This window comes from Rhamphochromis sp. 'chilingali' (assembly GCF_963969265.1).
Source record: "Rhamphochromis sp. 'chilingali' genome assembly, chromosome: 21".
NCBI lineage: Eukaryota > Metazoa > Chordata > Actinopteri > Cichliformes > Cichlidae > Rhamphochromis > Rhamphochromis sp. 'chilingali'.
The window spans coordinates 18,603,859-18,617,426 of record NC_137949.1 but is presented as its reverse complement, the minus strand read 5'-3'; the positions used below and the strand labels follow the sequence as shown (position 1 = coordinate 18,617,426).

At 38.7% G+C, this 13,568-nt stretch overlaps 1 protein-coding gene across 2 annotated transcripts in view; it reads right to left on the bottom strand.

The window, feature by feature from the left end:
- The window catches only part of zfyve26 (zinc finger, FYVE domain containing 26), a 29,171-nt gene that overhangs the window by 3,421 nt on the left and 12,182 nt on the right, over window positions 1–13,568 (bottom strand). For both annotated transcript variants that reach the window (XM_080870385.1, XM_080870386.1), the window contains exons 22-38: window positions 13,331–13,530; window positions 12,952–13,056; window positions 12,681–12,803; window positions 12,088–12,264; window positions 11,033–11,282; window positions 10,655–10,750; window positions 10,379–10,566; window positions 9,980–10,116; window positions 9,836–9,864; window positions 9,520–9,662; window positions 9,056–9,276; window positions 2,978–3,125; window positions 2,661–2,870; window positions 1,506–1,721; window positions 806–1,003; window positions 242–322; window positions 4–131 (exon numbers count right to left, since the gene is read on the bottom strand). In XM_080870385.1, the coding sequence (XP_080726511.1) occupies window positions 4–131; window positions 242–322; window positions 806–1,003; window positions 1,506–1,721; window positions 2,661–2,870; window positions 2,978–3,125; window positions 9,056–9,276; window positions 9,520–9,662; window positions 9,836–9,864; window positions 9,980–10,116; window positions 10,379–10,566; window positions 10,655–10,750; window positions 11,033–11,282; window positions 12,088–12,264; window positions 12,681–12,803; window positions 12,952–13,056; window positions 13,331–13,530 (2,650 nt within the window). The remainder of the gene's footprint in view (window positions 1–3; window positions 132–241; window positions 323–805; window positions 1,004–1,505; window positions 1,722–2,660; window positions 2,871–2,977; window positions 3,126–9,055; window positions 9,277–9,519; window positions 9,663–9,835; window positions 9,865–9,979; window positions 10,117–10,378; window positions 10,567–10,654; window positions 10,751–11,032; window positions 11,283–12,087; window positions 12,265–12,680; window positions 12,804–12,951; window positions 13,057–13,330; window positions 13,531–13,568) is intronic.

Sequence of the window (13,568 nt, the reverse complement as noted above, 5' to 3'; positions counted from 1 at the left end):
AACCTGGACACATCACTGGATGACATCATCTTCCTGAAAGAATTGGGGTGTGACCGTCTCCTCCCAGAACCCCGACCTTGCTGCTCCTGCAAGTACGTCCTCAGGTGCTCTTTGGCTCTGACCAACCAACGCTGTGCAAAATAAAGTTCAAGTTCATCTTTCCCGTGTAAGAAGAGGAAATCAATTTTTAAAAAAAAATATTTTCTTATTGCATAACTGTAGAGGAAAAAATAACAGATACCTGTTTTTCTCCCAGCTGTAGGTATGAACTGGCTCGATGTGTGAAGAATCGAATACAGGTCATGGCTGCACGCACGTGATCCTGTGCAGACAAACACAATTTTGAATCTTCCCCACCAAGAATCATGAGGACCTCAATTTGCAATCCTAAAGAATAAAATGCGTTTCGGCTTGTGGCCTTCATCAAGGTCATGACCATGATGAAGGTCACAAGCAGAAATAAAACTGTTCCTTTATTGACTGACCAACGCGTTTCGGCTTGTGACCTTCATCAGGGTCCTGATTAAGCCGAAAGAGAGATGGGCACGTAAACTGTTACTGGAATTGCAGGTCCATCAGTAAAAAACAGGAAACTTGACAATTATATAGTACTCAGCCTAATTACTAACCTGCTAGGATGACATTTTGAAACATTCACATTGGAATATAAAGGTTCCCCCCCCCCCGCTTGGAATAATAAGTCAGTTAAGTCTCAGACCATCCACCTATCATTTCAGTCTAATTATTATTTTAGTAGTTTGTAAAAAATCCTAAAAATGAGCATGAAGAAAAAAAGTCCTCAAACCGTCATGAACTGCTGAAACTGGTAGAGAGAGTGATAGTATCCCCGTCGCTGAAGAAACTGGCAGGAAGCAATGAGGTACCGGCTGCATGTCTCCAGGCTGGGGTCCTGCTTTTCCAGTATTCCCTGGAGCTTGCTCAGATGGCCCCGTTCCAGACTGGGCTGCAACACACCCTCTAGAAATACTTCCTCTGGACACTCCTGATCCACAATACAGCAAAAAGAAAAAAGAAAAAAAAAAGACAAGCTTGGATAAAACTGATGCAATGACACATTCAGCAATAATTTCAGGCAAGTGAAGTCATGTACTACATGTGATGGTGCTTACTCAAGAAACAGTCTTATGATACTAAGTACTATTACTCAATGTACTTTGTTGACTGTAGACCAAATTGAAAACGAACCATTGCTAATAAATCAGTGTCACATAGACCTCATTGCCCACACATTATAGGTAACCTAACATCCTGCAGGATCTGAGATCTTGGCAACAGATGGGTATCAAAGAATACCCGAAGGAGAGTTAGATAATCTCCTGACCACACAAAAGCTACATCACAAAAGAGGACTGAGATTTCTGTTTTTGGCTTGTACCTTGTGCTGTTCACTCCTTTGACTTCTCCAGTTAAATGAAAGTAACAATAGTTTAATATTGATCCAAACATGCAAAGGATATGGACACCTTTAATAATTTAGGCCTCACCCTTTTAAGAAGGTATGCCAGAGCCTCTGTTACATAATCATGACGCATATAGAAGCTGATCAGTCCCAGGTGAGTGCCGTATGTATTCAGGTAGTAGAGACATTCCTGGTGGAGAACACTGTTCTGCATCAGCCCCTCCGGTCGCTCCACAGGACTGACGTCACACAGAGAGTCCTCTAGCTCCCGCAGGGATGCCAACACGTCTTCACCATAAGACTGATATATAGAAGAATACAAACAACAACACAAAGGTTTATGCATTTATTGTGTATAAAAGCAGGTTAAAAAAAACCCAAAAAACTTCTGTGTATTTGTAGTTTGTCCTGATTTAACAAAGATTTTTGTTGTGTTTTTGACTGAAAAGGAATGGTGTTCCTGAACTGAGAAAACAGTTTCTTAGGATTACTCAACATTAACATAGGTCTGTCTTTACTTTCTTTTAGTCTGGATTCTAGATGCACTAGAATCCGACACGTGTAGTGCTTCACATGCCATAACTTACTAGGTTCGTCTAGCATGCAAGAAATGTGCTAGATGCCTAAGGTGTTAGGTAGCACAGCTAGTCTAGTCTTTCTGTCTGAGGATAAACTCTGCCTGACACTGCTGTATGCTCTTAAAAATACATGTTGGTAAAATTATAGTTTATTGCATTATTTTAAAAAGTGAAAAAACTGGAAATTATCAGAAAATGTTTATGGCTATATTTTTTTAATGTTTTCAATTATTCTATTGCTACGTCAGACAGGCATTTGGTGTATCCTAATACATTTGTGCATGTGATAGTGATCTTTTCAAATTCATTTAACAGGCAGGCACACATAGTAGTGTTTATCTTTGTGTGCAATACTGATTGCAAGAATGTAGCTGCTACTGTATACTTTCTTAACCATGACAGCTTCACAAAATGCCAGCACAAATTTTTTCTTGAACTTCAGCATTTGCATTCGTGTACAGTTTGACCTTTTAGATGCATGCAAAGCAATGCACTTATATTAAAAATGTTAATATGGTTATATATCAAACTTTGAGAAGGAAGTGTTGTGCGATGACCTACTCTATTTGCAGACGGGAAGCATGTTACACATCTGCCCATTTCTTCCGTTTTTAATATGTTGTGGGCTGGAGGCTAGTGCCACCATGAAAGTAGCTACCTACCATAGCCAGAGAGGGCCGCACCATGGTTTCCAGGTGCTGGACAATCTCCTGTAATAATAAGGGACCCGAGTTGAGCTGGTTGCGGTCCACTGGAGGCTTCAGGCAGCGAGCAAATTTCTCCCGTGCCCCTGAAAGATTTCCTGCCTTCAGAGATGCCATTCCCCATGCCTGCCACACACCACCAGGGTCAAGACCACTCTTGGTTGACACCTAGCAACCAAACAAGAAGAGATGACAAATGCTTTGTGATTTAATTCTCTGCAATTTCTCTGTAATGTCTTTGAAATTAAACTTTAATTTGAAGAACAGCCTCTAACCTCCACAGCTAGCTGGTAGTGTTCTGCTTCTAGGAGCTGATTGCGGAGCCGTGTGACAGCGGAGGTCTCCAAAATGTCATCCAGAGAGGGAACATATTTGTAATTGGCTGTCACCAGAATTTTAAGCACAGCCACTTTACTGATGTAACTGTTGAAAAAGAGAATAAGAAGCACAGTCAGACACCTGCTTTCATAATATCTTGTATTAGTCTGGTGAAATAAAGGGCTATCCACTGAGTGCTGGTAACCGTAAACTACTTCAGCATACTTCCTGTGACCTCATCTGTCCTCATTTAATGACAGCGAATCATCTTAAATCCAAACAAATGTGCCTGTATTACTCAATATTTTCAGAGCAAACACAAGTCATTGGCCAGGTGTCTTTTATGATGCAAACAATAGCGCTATGGCAACTTATCTCACTGTTTTGAAATGGGTGATTAAAAGTATAAAAAAAAAAAGAAAAATGCACAGAGCACATGGACACATTAATTAAATTAATTATTGTGCTATCTCAGCTCGACTGGTGCTTACTTCCAATAATTATGTTGGCAAAATATTTCAAAGACTTCTGCACACAAAAAAAACTGCTGTGTTTGCAGTCTTGAATTTTGGCCAAAAGCAGTTCTGATCTCAGACATGAACATACCTGTATGACCGTAAACTACTTCAGCATACTTCCTGTGACCTCATCTGTCCTCATTTAACCCTCTGAATCTGTTCAAAAACACCACCCTTTCAGACTGTTCGTGGCCAAAAGTGGCCACCCCTTGTTTACATTTACAAAATGCTATAAAATTATTATATATTAAGAAAAATGTCCAGTTTTTTTTACATGATTTTTTAGATTAGCATCAGGGCTGTTCATCAAAATCAAAATTTCATTAAAATTCTGAAATTTAACCCTTTAAATACCAGTTAGAGCACATAATCATAACAACTCATAAATGGAGAAAATCATAAAATCCCAGTTTTTTTTCTAAATAATACATGCCATCTGATTTATTTGCTAACCACGATGAAGGTTAGATGCATAGCAATAATTAACACCATCAATGACATTTATGCAACATTGTTTTTTTCTGCAGTGGCAGAAAAACATAAAAAACCCCTTTCAGACTGTTCGTGGCCAAAAGTGGCCACCCCTTGTTTACATTTACAAAATGCTATAAAATTATTATATATTAAGAAAAATGTCCAGTTTTTTTTACATGATTTTTTAGATTAGCATCAGGGCTGTTCATCAAAATCAAAATTTCATTAAAATTCTGAAATTTAACCCTTTAAATACCAGTTAGAGCACATAATCATAACAACTCATAAATGGAGAAAATCATAAAATCCCAGTTTTTTTTCTAAATAATACATGCCATCTGATTTATTTGCTAACCACGATGAAGGTTAGATGCATAGCAATAATTAACACCATCAATGACATTTATGCAACATTGTTTTTTTCTGCAGTGGCAGAAAAACATAAAAAACCCCTTTCAGACTGTTCGTGGCCAAAAGTGGCCACCCCTTGTTTACATTTACAAAATGCTATAAAATTATTATATATTAAGAAAAATGTCCAGTTTTTTTTACATGATTTTTTAGATTAGCATCAGGGCTGTTCATCAAAATCAAAATTTCATTAAAATTCTGAAATTTAACCCTTTAAATACCAGTTAGAGCACATAATCATAACAACTCATAAATGGAGAAAATCATAAAATCCCAGTTTTTTTTCTAAATAATACATGCCATCTGATTTATTTGCTAACCACGATGAAGGTTAGATGCATAGCAATAATTAACACCATCAATGACATTTATGCAACATTGTTTTTTTCTGCAGTGGCAGAAAAACATAAAAAACCCCTTTCAGACTGTTCGTGGCCAAAAGTGGCCACCCCTTGTTTACATTTACAAAATGCTATAAAATTATTATATATTAAGAAAAATGTCCAGTTTTTTTTACATGATTTTTTAGATTAGCATCAGGGCTGTTCATCAAAATCAAAATTTCATTAAAATTCTGAAATTTAACCCTTTAAATACCAGTTAGAGCACATAATCATAACAACTCATAAATAGAGAAAATCATAAAATCCCAGTTTTTTTTTCTAAATAATACATGCCATCTGATTTATTTGCTAACCACGATGAAGGTTAGATGCATAGTAATAATTAACACCATCAATGACATTTATGCAACATTGTTTTTTTCTGCAGTGGCAGAAAAACATAAAAAACCCCTTTCAGACTGTTCGTGGCCAAAAGTGGCCACCCCTTGTTTACATTTACAAAATGCTATAAAATTATTATATATTAAGAAAAATGTCCAGTTTTTTTTACATGATTTTTTAGATTAGCATCAGGGCTGTTCATCAAAATCAAAATTTCATTAAAATTCTGAAATTTAACCCTTTAAATACCAGTTAGAGCACATAATCATAACAACTCATAAATAGAGAAAATCATAAAATCCCAGTTTTTTTTCTAAATAATACATGCCATCTGATTTATTTGATAACCATGATGAAGGTTAGATGCATAGCAATAATTTACACCATCAATGACATTTATGCAACATTGTTTTTTTCTGCAGTGGCAGAAAAACATAAAAAAAAACCTTTCAGACTGTTCGTGGCCAAAAGTGGCCACCCCTTGTTTACATTTACAAAATGCTATAAATGTCCAGTTTTTTTTACATGATTTTTTAGATTAGCATCAGGGCTGTTCATGAAAATCAAAATTTCAATCAAATTCATAATTTTAACCCTTTAAATACCAGTTAAATCACATAATTGTAATGATTTACATAGGGATAAAAGCATAAAATCCCCATTTTTTTCTAAATAATACATGCAAACTGATTTATTTTCTAACCATGATGGAGGTTAGATGCATAGCAATAATTAAAAGTATCAATGAGTTTTATGCATCTTTGTTTTTTTGTGCAGTGAGAGAAAAACAAAACAAAAAAATCCCTCTCAGCTTGTTCGTGGCCAAAAATGGCCACCCCCTGTTTACATTTACAAAATGCTATAAAATTCATATATATTAAAACATTTTTCTACTTTCATTGACTTGATTTTTTAAATTAGCACCGCTTCTAGTCATAAAAACCAAAATATAATTCAAATTCTGATATTATACCCTTTGAATACCAGTCAGGTTATGTATTATTATAGTAAAAATAGTAATAAAGTTCATATCTTTTAGCATATAAATGGTGAAACCTAATATGTTTTTTTATCATCATTGCAGGTCAGTAACAGTAACTGTTACAATGATTTATTTTTACTTTATTTATTTATGTATTTATTCTTTCTTTTGTTTGGGGGGGGAGGAGGAGATGAATGGCCAAAAGCAATGTCACACATGGTGTGTTAGTGGCCAGTGAGGCAATTTAGTGACCAAATAAAAGAGCTCAATATTGAGCCGGAGAACGCAATTTCATTGTTCTTTGACAATGACAATAAAAATAAATACTTGAATACGATCCGCGTCCTCAGCCAGGGAGCGATAATCCTTCGTGCCCGGAAGCGGAGAGTTGGCGAGGCCGGCTCTCACGGCCGCGGCCGGCAGCTGTCTGAGGAAAATGTGGGCGAAGAGAAATCCCCCGTCGTCCGGTCCGAGAAAGGACAGCATGTGCGCCATCAGTTCGAGAGCCGTACCACCACCCAGGCCTGAGAGGGAGAGGAGCTTCTCGGCTCGCTCTGCGTCGGTGAGGGCATAGCACCGAAGAAGAAGCTCCTTAGGAGCGGCGTACTCGGGTGGGTGGGCCCCGGAGGAGCGTCAACGCACGACGGGTTGCTAGCGGGTCGAGAAAAGCCACCACGTGGTGATATTTCGTGTCGTCAGCCGAGATGTCACGAAGGGAGAACTGGGCCTCCACGTGCACGAACCATGACGGGGGATCGTGAAGCCAAAAGTCCGGTGTTCTGACAAGGTAGGACGTTTGCGCCACAGCAAACGTAGCTGCAGCCGGAGGCAGAGGGCTGGCGCTGCTGATGCATCCAGAGCGGAGTCTGCGCCACCATCGGACTGCAGCATGTTCGAGTCAGGGGTCACCAATGTGGAGGTAAACGCAGACGACACGAGAGCTCTCAATAAACACTGCTAGTTTATTGCTCATCACCACAGAACTCAACACTTTCACTCCAAAACACAACAACAACACTTCCTGAGAACTGGGTGGAGCCCTCCAGTGGTCTGGAGTGGAGTGGAGTGGAGTGAGTGGAGCCCTCCAATCGTTAGGGGGGGGCTCCACCTCCATGCCCCCCAACCCCAATCCTCCCCCAAAGAAGAGGATTCGGGCACTGGCTAGAACTCATCAGTGGTGATGCAGTCAGCCTCTTTGAAGATTGTCCCCTCATCTTCTGGAGAGCAGGTTTCTTCATCTTGGGCAGATGTATTTTCTTCAAGGACAGATGACTGCTGCTGTCCTTGCTCTCTGACCAGATCATATAGGCAGTGCTTGAAGCAGTGATGACCTTCTTGCCATATTGCCAGAATAAATGATCTGGAAGCTGTTAGGCTTACTTACAGCAGTAGCTCTGTCTGCACCTGCAGAAACTCCAGGACACGTTTACAAACAGTGTTTATTGTTGTTTGCGCTCCAGCTGCAGCTGCAGGTTTGAACTCTGCAAAATGTCCTGTGATTGGGGGGTTTTTTTGTTTTTGTTTTTATTTCTAGAGTTAATATTTTGGGTATGGTATCTTTTGATGAAAAATACAAGAGTAAAAGTGCTTTTAGCATGTGCTTCAAAGCTAAGTGACTGGGAACCTCAAAGCTCATTATCCTGCATCCACAGAAATTCACTGCAGCCTATGTAATGTTTGAATTTATTCCAGTCTATCTTGCAAATACATGTTTGTACTGCAATGTCATGCATAAACACAAACTATTAGATCCTTAAGATCAAACCTATGTCAAAATTGTTTCATTATTTTGGTCCATTGGAGTGTGGTAGGCCATCAAAGGCTGCTACTAGAAACTCAGAATATTACATGAAATTGCTTGCTTGGCCAAAAATGGGTAAATGATGTCATTTGGTAAAAAACATTAAAAACTACAATTTTCATGTGTTGACTTTAGAATGAAAGCAATTTTACCTAAATTGCATGATATAGTACTGTCAGTAACAAGGAATCAAAAAAGGTGGTTATAATGGGTTTCAATTGGCCACAACTATTTAGTGTATAGTGAATATTATTGACATTATTAAGGAGCTGATGTTGAAAATTAAAAAATCTGACAAAAATACACACCTTTGGGAAGTTTCATTCCACTGGCATTAACAGAACAAAAATGGTTGAAAAGCGAAAAGCAAAGTGGCCACAAATGGCCAGGATAGGATTCAGAGGGTTAATGACAGCGAATCATCTTAAATCCAAACAAATGTGCCTGTATTACTCAATATTTTCAGAGCAAACACAAGTCATTGGCCAGGTGTCTTTTATGATGCAAACAATAGCGCTATGGCAACTTATCTCACTGTTTTGAAATGGGTGATTAAAAGTATAAAAAAAAAGAAAAATGCACAGAGCACATGGACACATTAATTAAATTAATTATTGTGCTATCTCAGCTCGACTGGTGCTTACTTCCAATAATTATGTTGGCAAAATATTTCAAAGACTTCTGCACACAAAAAAAACTGCTGTGTTTGCAGTCTTGAATTTTGGCCACAGAGCACATGGACACATGTATACATATATAAATCACTTACTATGCTGTTATGTATCTGTGTGTTAATATGCTGTTCTGCATTAGCTGGTTGGTTTGTTAGCTGTATCAGCTCCATAGGTTTTATCATTTTCTCTGCATGTCTCTGGTTGAGCTGTGGTTATTCTGCCCACACACTCTCTAACCACTAGTCATGAGTTCTTTGTTTTCTGACTTTGCTGCATCTACTTTCGGTTTCTTATTAATGTGAAAGCTAACCTACATACATACATATACTCATCTACATTTTGCACAATATCTCACGCTCTTTCTCATCACCCTAATGATTGCACAGTGTACATAATAACATGCAATTCTCAACTGCTGGTTAATCTAACTTACACAGGGTTTCATCTTACCTGTCACATAAGGCGAGGTCATGGCTGCGGCCTACTTTAACAAACATCAACTTGGCACTGAACAACAGCCGCCGCATGATGTCAGTGAGCAGGCAGGCATCCACCTCTGGATTGGTCAGTTTACGAGACAAGGAGCGGCAGTGGCTGATGAGCTGATGACCACAGGCAGTTTGGTCACTATGTAGAGATAAAATGGCCACGCAGAGGTATGCACTGGGAGCCTACGTGTTTTAGGGAAAGAGCATTATTACTTTTAAAATACTGACTTGGTTAATTCCACTAACTGAAAGCTATTAAAGTAGGCAGAGACAGAAATCACACAAAATTGTCAGCTAAATTTAGGCACTAGTTCAATATAAAGCTTTTGCTCTTTAAAAACAAAGTTACCCTCAATAAGCTGCTAATGACTAACATGTAAAGGTAACCTGCGCACTGGGATGGATGGTGACTACACAAATCCAAACCTGTTCATAGTAGAACTCGTTCCGCAGATGCTGGTCCTGTGCAGGGTTTGTGCTGAGGAGAAACTGCCGATGGACCACTTCAGGCAGATGCAGCATCCCATCGAGGGGAAACTGCTCCGTGACCACAGGGCTACCATCCAATGCTAAAAAAGAAGAGAATACGTCATCATTATAGTCTACATTAATTGCGTATTTAAGAATGGCTGCATGTAAGTGGCTCTCCACCGTTTTAGCAAATTCAAAATGTTGTAAAACTCTAATATTGCAAAAACCCAAAAGAAAGCACCAAAACACAACATAAAATTATTTAATTTACCTTCAGCAGGTTCCCACTCATCATCAGTACTGCAAATAGAGACAAATTAATTTTTTAGTTATATTCAAACCCTTCTTTTCCCTTATTACTCGGTTTCCGTAATTCATATGCATTTGGAACTAGTAGCTCTGATAAATGTCTTACTCTGGGTGAAAGTAGGTGTAACACTGATCACAGACTCTGACTTCCTCTCCTGGACAACCGTCAACAGGCATCTTCTTTTCCGAACACGCATTACAAACAAGACGGCCACATCTCCGACAATGATGACGTCTGTTGAACTAAAACCAGAAAAGCAAAGGAAAAATCCCAGCTGAGCACACATGAAAACTGTATTTCTGTAATCTGTCGAGGAGATCCAACATTAACAGTCATGTTTTCTCCATAAAAATGTCATACAGAGGCCAATTATTCTTCACATCAAAGAAATGGAGAGTGAAATGGAAAAGGCAGGATGACCAAAAAAAAAAAAAAAGAATAAATAAAATAATACACTTGAACTTGAGCAGGTAACTCTCTTTCATTGGTAACTACATCACTCACCATGGTGAATCTCTCACGCTTGCAAACCATGCACACATGCTGCTGGGTGTCTGGGACCCAATCTTTGCGGGCTGGGGGTTGATCTGGAGGCCTGAACTTTGCAGGTGAGTGACGTTTTTTCCCTGCTGAACCACGATCCTTCTCTCTGTCTGTGCTGCTTCCTGAGGCTGAGTGTGTAGGGGTACTGCCTGTAATTAAAAGAAACACTCACAATGATTAAAAAACAAAAAACTAAACTACAGCAATATCATCATTAAACATATCCAAATATCTCACATCTGGAGGGTGCTGGTGATTCAACTCGACTGGAAGAGAGCGAGCTGTCTTGAGCAGGACACTGTATTAGCGCTTCCTGAAGACTGATTACAGAATCTGGAACATAAAGTGTTATGTTTAGACACAACCTGTTGGTAAGGTGGATGGTTCTTTACCCATCTAACAAGTGAAATATTTATTACAGGAGTACATAACCAAGACAAGAATACATAAACTAGAACTGTATTTCTCCATCAATTCCACCGAGTCTCACAACAATTCAGTTTAGTTTTCAGCAGTTTATTAAACCTTTGCATTACAAACATTTAACTCAAGTGGCTGCCCATCTCTGATATGTTTGTCTACTTAGCAACCGTATGCTGTAAGATTAGCACTGACCAGATCGAGCCCTCTCTCTGGGGGCGCAGGAGAAGTCGAGAGCCTTGCCGGCGTAGTCTGCTAGAAGCGTATCAATGTCCTCAGCGCTGAAGCCAGCCTCCTGGCCAACCAACAAGCTCCGCAGGGTCCGCACCGCCAGATCAGCCCAGTCTACCTTCAGATTCATCAACAGCTGCTCGAGCATGAGCAGTGGATCTGACAGCAAGGGGAAGTAGTCCTGCCTGGCAGCTGGAGGCAGAGTCAGCAACACCTGGAGGAGGATGTACATTTAATAAACCCAAAGATAGGAAGCAGCTCAATTGGAGAACAGTGCAGAACAACTTAAAAAGTGTAAAACTAAAATTTGGGGCCAGATTCATTCAAACCTGGCAATAGTAACATTACTGTGATTATTAATAAACAGGTTTAAAACATTTTCAGTGTTACGCAAAAAAAAATATTATTTATTTATTTAAAAAACACACACACACACACACACACACACACACACACACACACACACACACACACACACACACAACACCAATCACATGCAGACATCAACTGGTCATTTACAGAAAAAAATTCAGATTTGGAAAACAGGATCACGTTTTTAACTGGATTACTTTGTATTAGAGGAATATTCTCTACATATTAAGATATTTTTCTCATTAATTGAAAGAGCTTATGGTTTCCTGTGAATCTATTACAATTTTAGAATTGAAAAGTTGCAAAAGTATTTTCAACAAACGAAGGTTTACAGAAATACGCAGACTTGTGGAAGTCTCTATTGTAAGAAGGGAAATTTACAAACAGCTGAGGGGAAATTGCAATTGACACAAAGACAATGTTCAGTATTACAATCATTATTATTATTGTTTTCTGATTATGAATTACTTAAAAGATATTTTTGAAATTAAACAACACATCCAAAAGATGTTTTTTAGAAGATTTTACCCAAGTTATGATTGTTCAATGGTCATTATGCACCTCAAGTCTACTAATTACTAATCCTGTTTATCATTTATTTATCGTCTTTATGTTAACATACTAGTGCAAACTTCCCAATCACAAACCTTAGAGCCAAGATGAAGTGCGTGGATGTATCGGCGACGTGCAGGAGACACCTGCTTCTGGAAATGAAGGGTGAGGTAGTCTGCCAGGAAGTGGCATGCATCCAGTCCAGGGCGACGATCGAGGGCACGCTCACAAACATCTAGACCAGCTGCAAAATCTGAGAGCCCGTCGAGTAACTAAACAAACCAAGGGAGGGACAAAGGATATTAACACATAGTAATAGAGGAAAATGGTTTGAGAGGGTAAATGAGTTCTGAAAATGTTCTGAAATGTTAAAAAAAAAAAAAAAAAAAAAAAAAAAAAAAGTCTTCCAAGATCTTAGAAGACCTTAAAAAAAAAAAATCATATGCTTTCTCTACTTTATGTTACGTAGAAAAAAAAATGCAAAGCTAATTAGTTGCAAAAGAAGAGACACAAGTATATGATGCTGATTTTAAGTTAGTATTACATAAAGAGTTTTCTGTGTTTGAACAGAGCTGAGTTATACCAGTTCAAGGATAGATTTAATGATACATGACCACACTCTAACAAATGTTTATACATCTCAAAATGGACTTCAATCTAAATTTCCAAGAAGTTGAACAATCTGGACCTGAAAAGCCTCATTTGTCTGTTCCTTTTCCAGTAGATGAAGCAAATGCTCAGTTTGCAGCTGCAGTCTCAGCTGATCTGATACAGGATACAGCTCTGTCCACTGTGCACAAAGATGAAATTCCTGCAAAACCATAAAAACCAATTATAATGATAAGAATATACATAAACAACTGCATACTATGGAGAATAAGGTCTGTGTTAAGTTTTGGTGATAGTAATTTCCTTTCTAATGTCCTGACAATAAATTGTTATAACTAAGCTGCACCTACCTTTGCCTCGAGTATCATAGATAACACCGACTCAGAGTTTGTCTTGGATTCATTTCTCAGCTCCTGCCAAGTGCCCCAGGGCAACGAAGGCTGTAGATTCAACATCTGTGACAAGGAAGAGGACCACAAACAGTTGGCAGGATAGAATGGAAAGTCAAATAAAGTGTCTGAGTGATATATTATATAATACATGTACACCATGCTGAACTCCATTAAGAATCGGAGTCACTAAACTACCAAATACTGATTTTCAAAGTTGCAGAAGCCTTCTATAAGAAAGTCTACAAGCACATGTCTAAACTGTATTTCTGCAACTACTTTGTTAGAATATAGATTTTTTTTCCCCAATAACAAAAAAAGTAACTAAATTCTGCACTACCTGGTGGTAAAGGTCCAGTTCTTTCTTCTTGAGCTCTAGATCTGTTTTCAATGAGGTCTCTGTGCTCGGGTCATTAAGGCAAAACTCGAGCAGCTCCAGGCAGGCAAACAGTGGCCACCGCTCCAGAGCCTGCAGGGCAACTCGGGCTCGCAGATTAGGATCCTGTACTCTGAACAGATGACCTATACCTTCATCTCCATCTGAGCAAAAACAACAAGCATTTTAGTTAAAGTTGAAA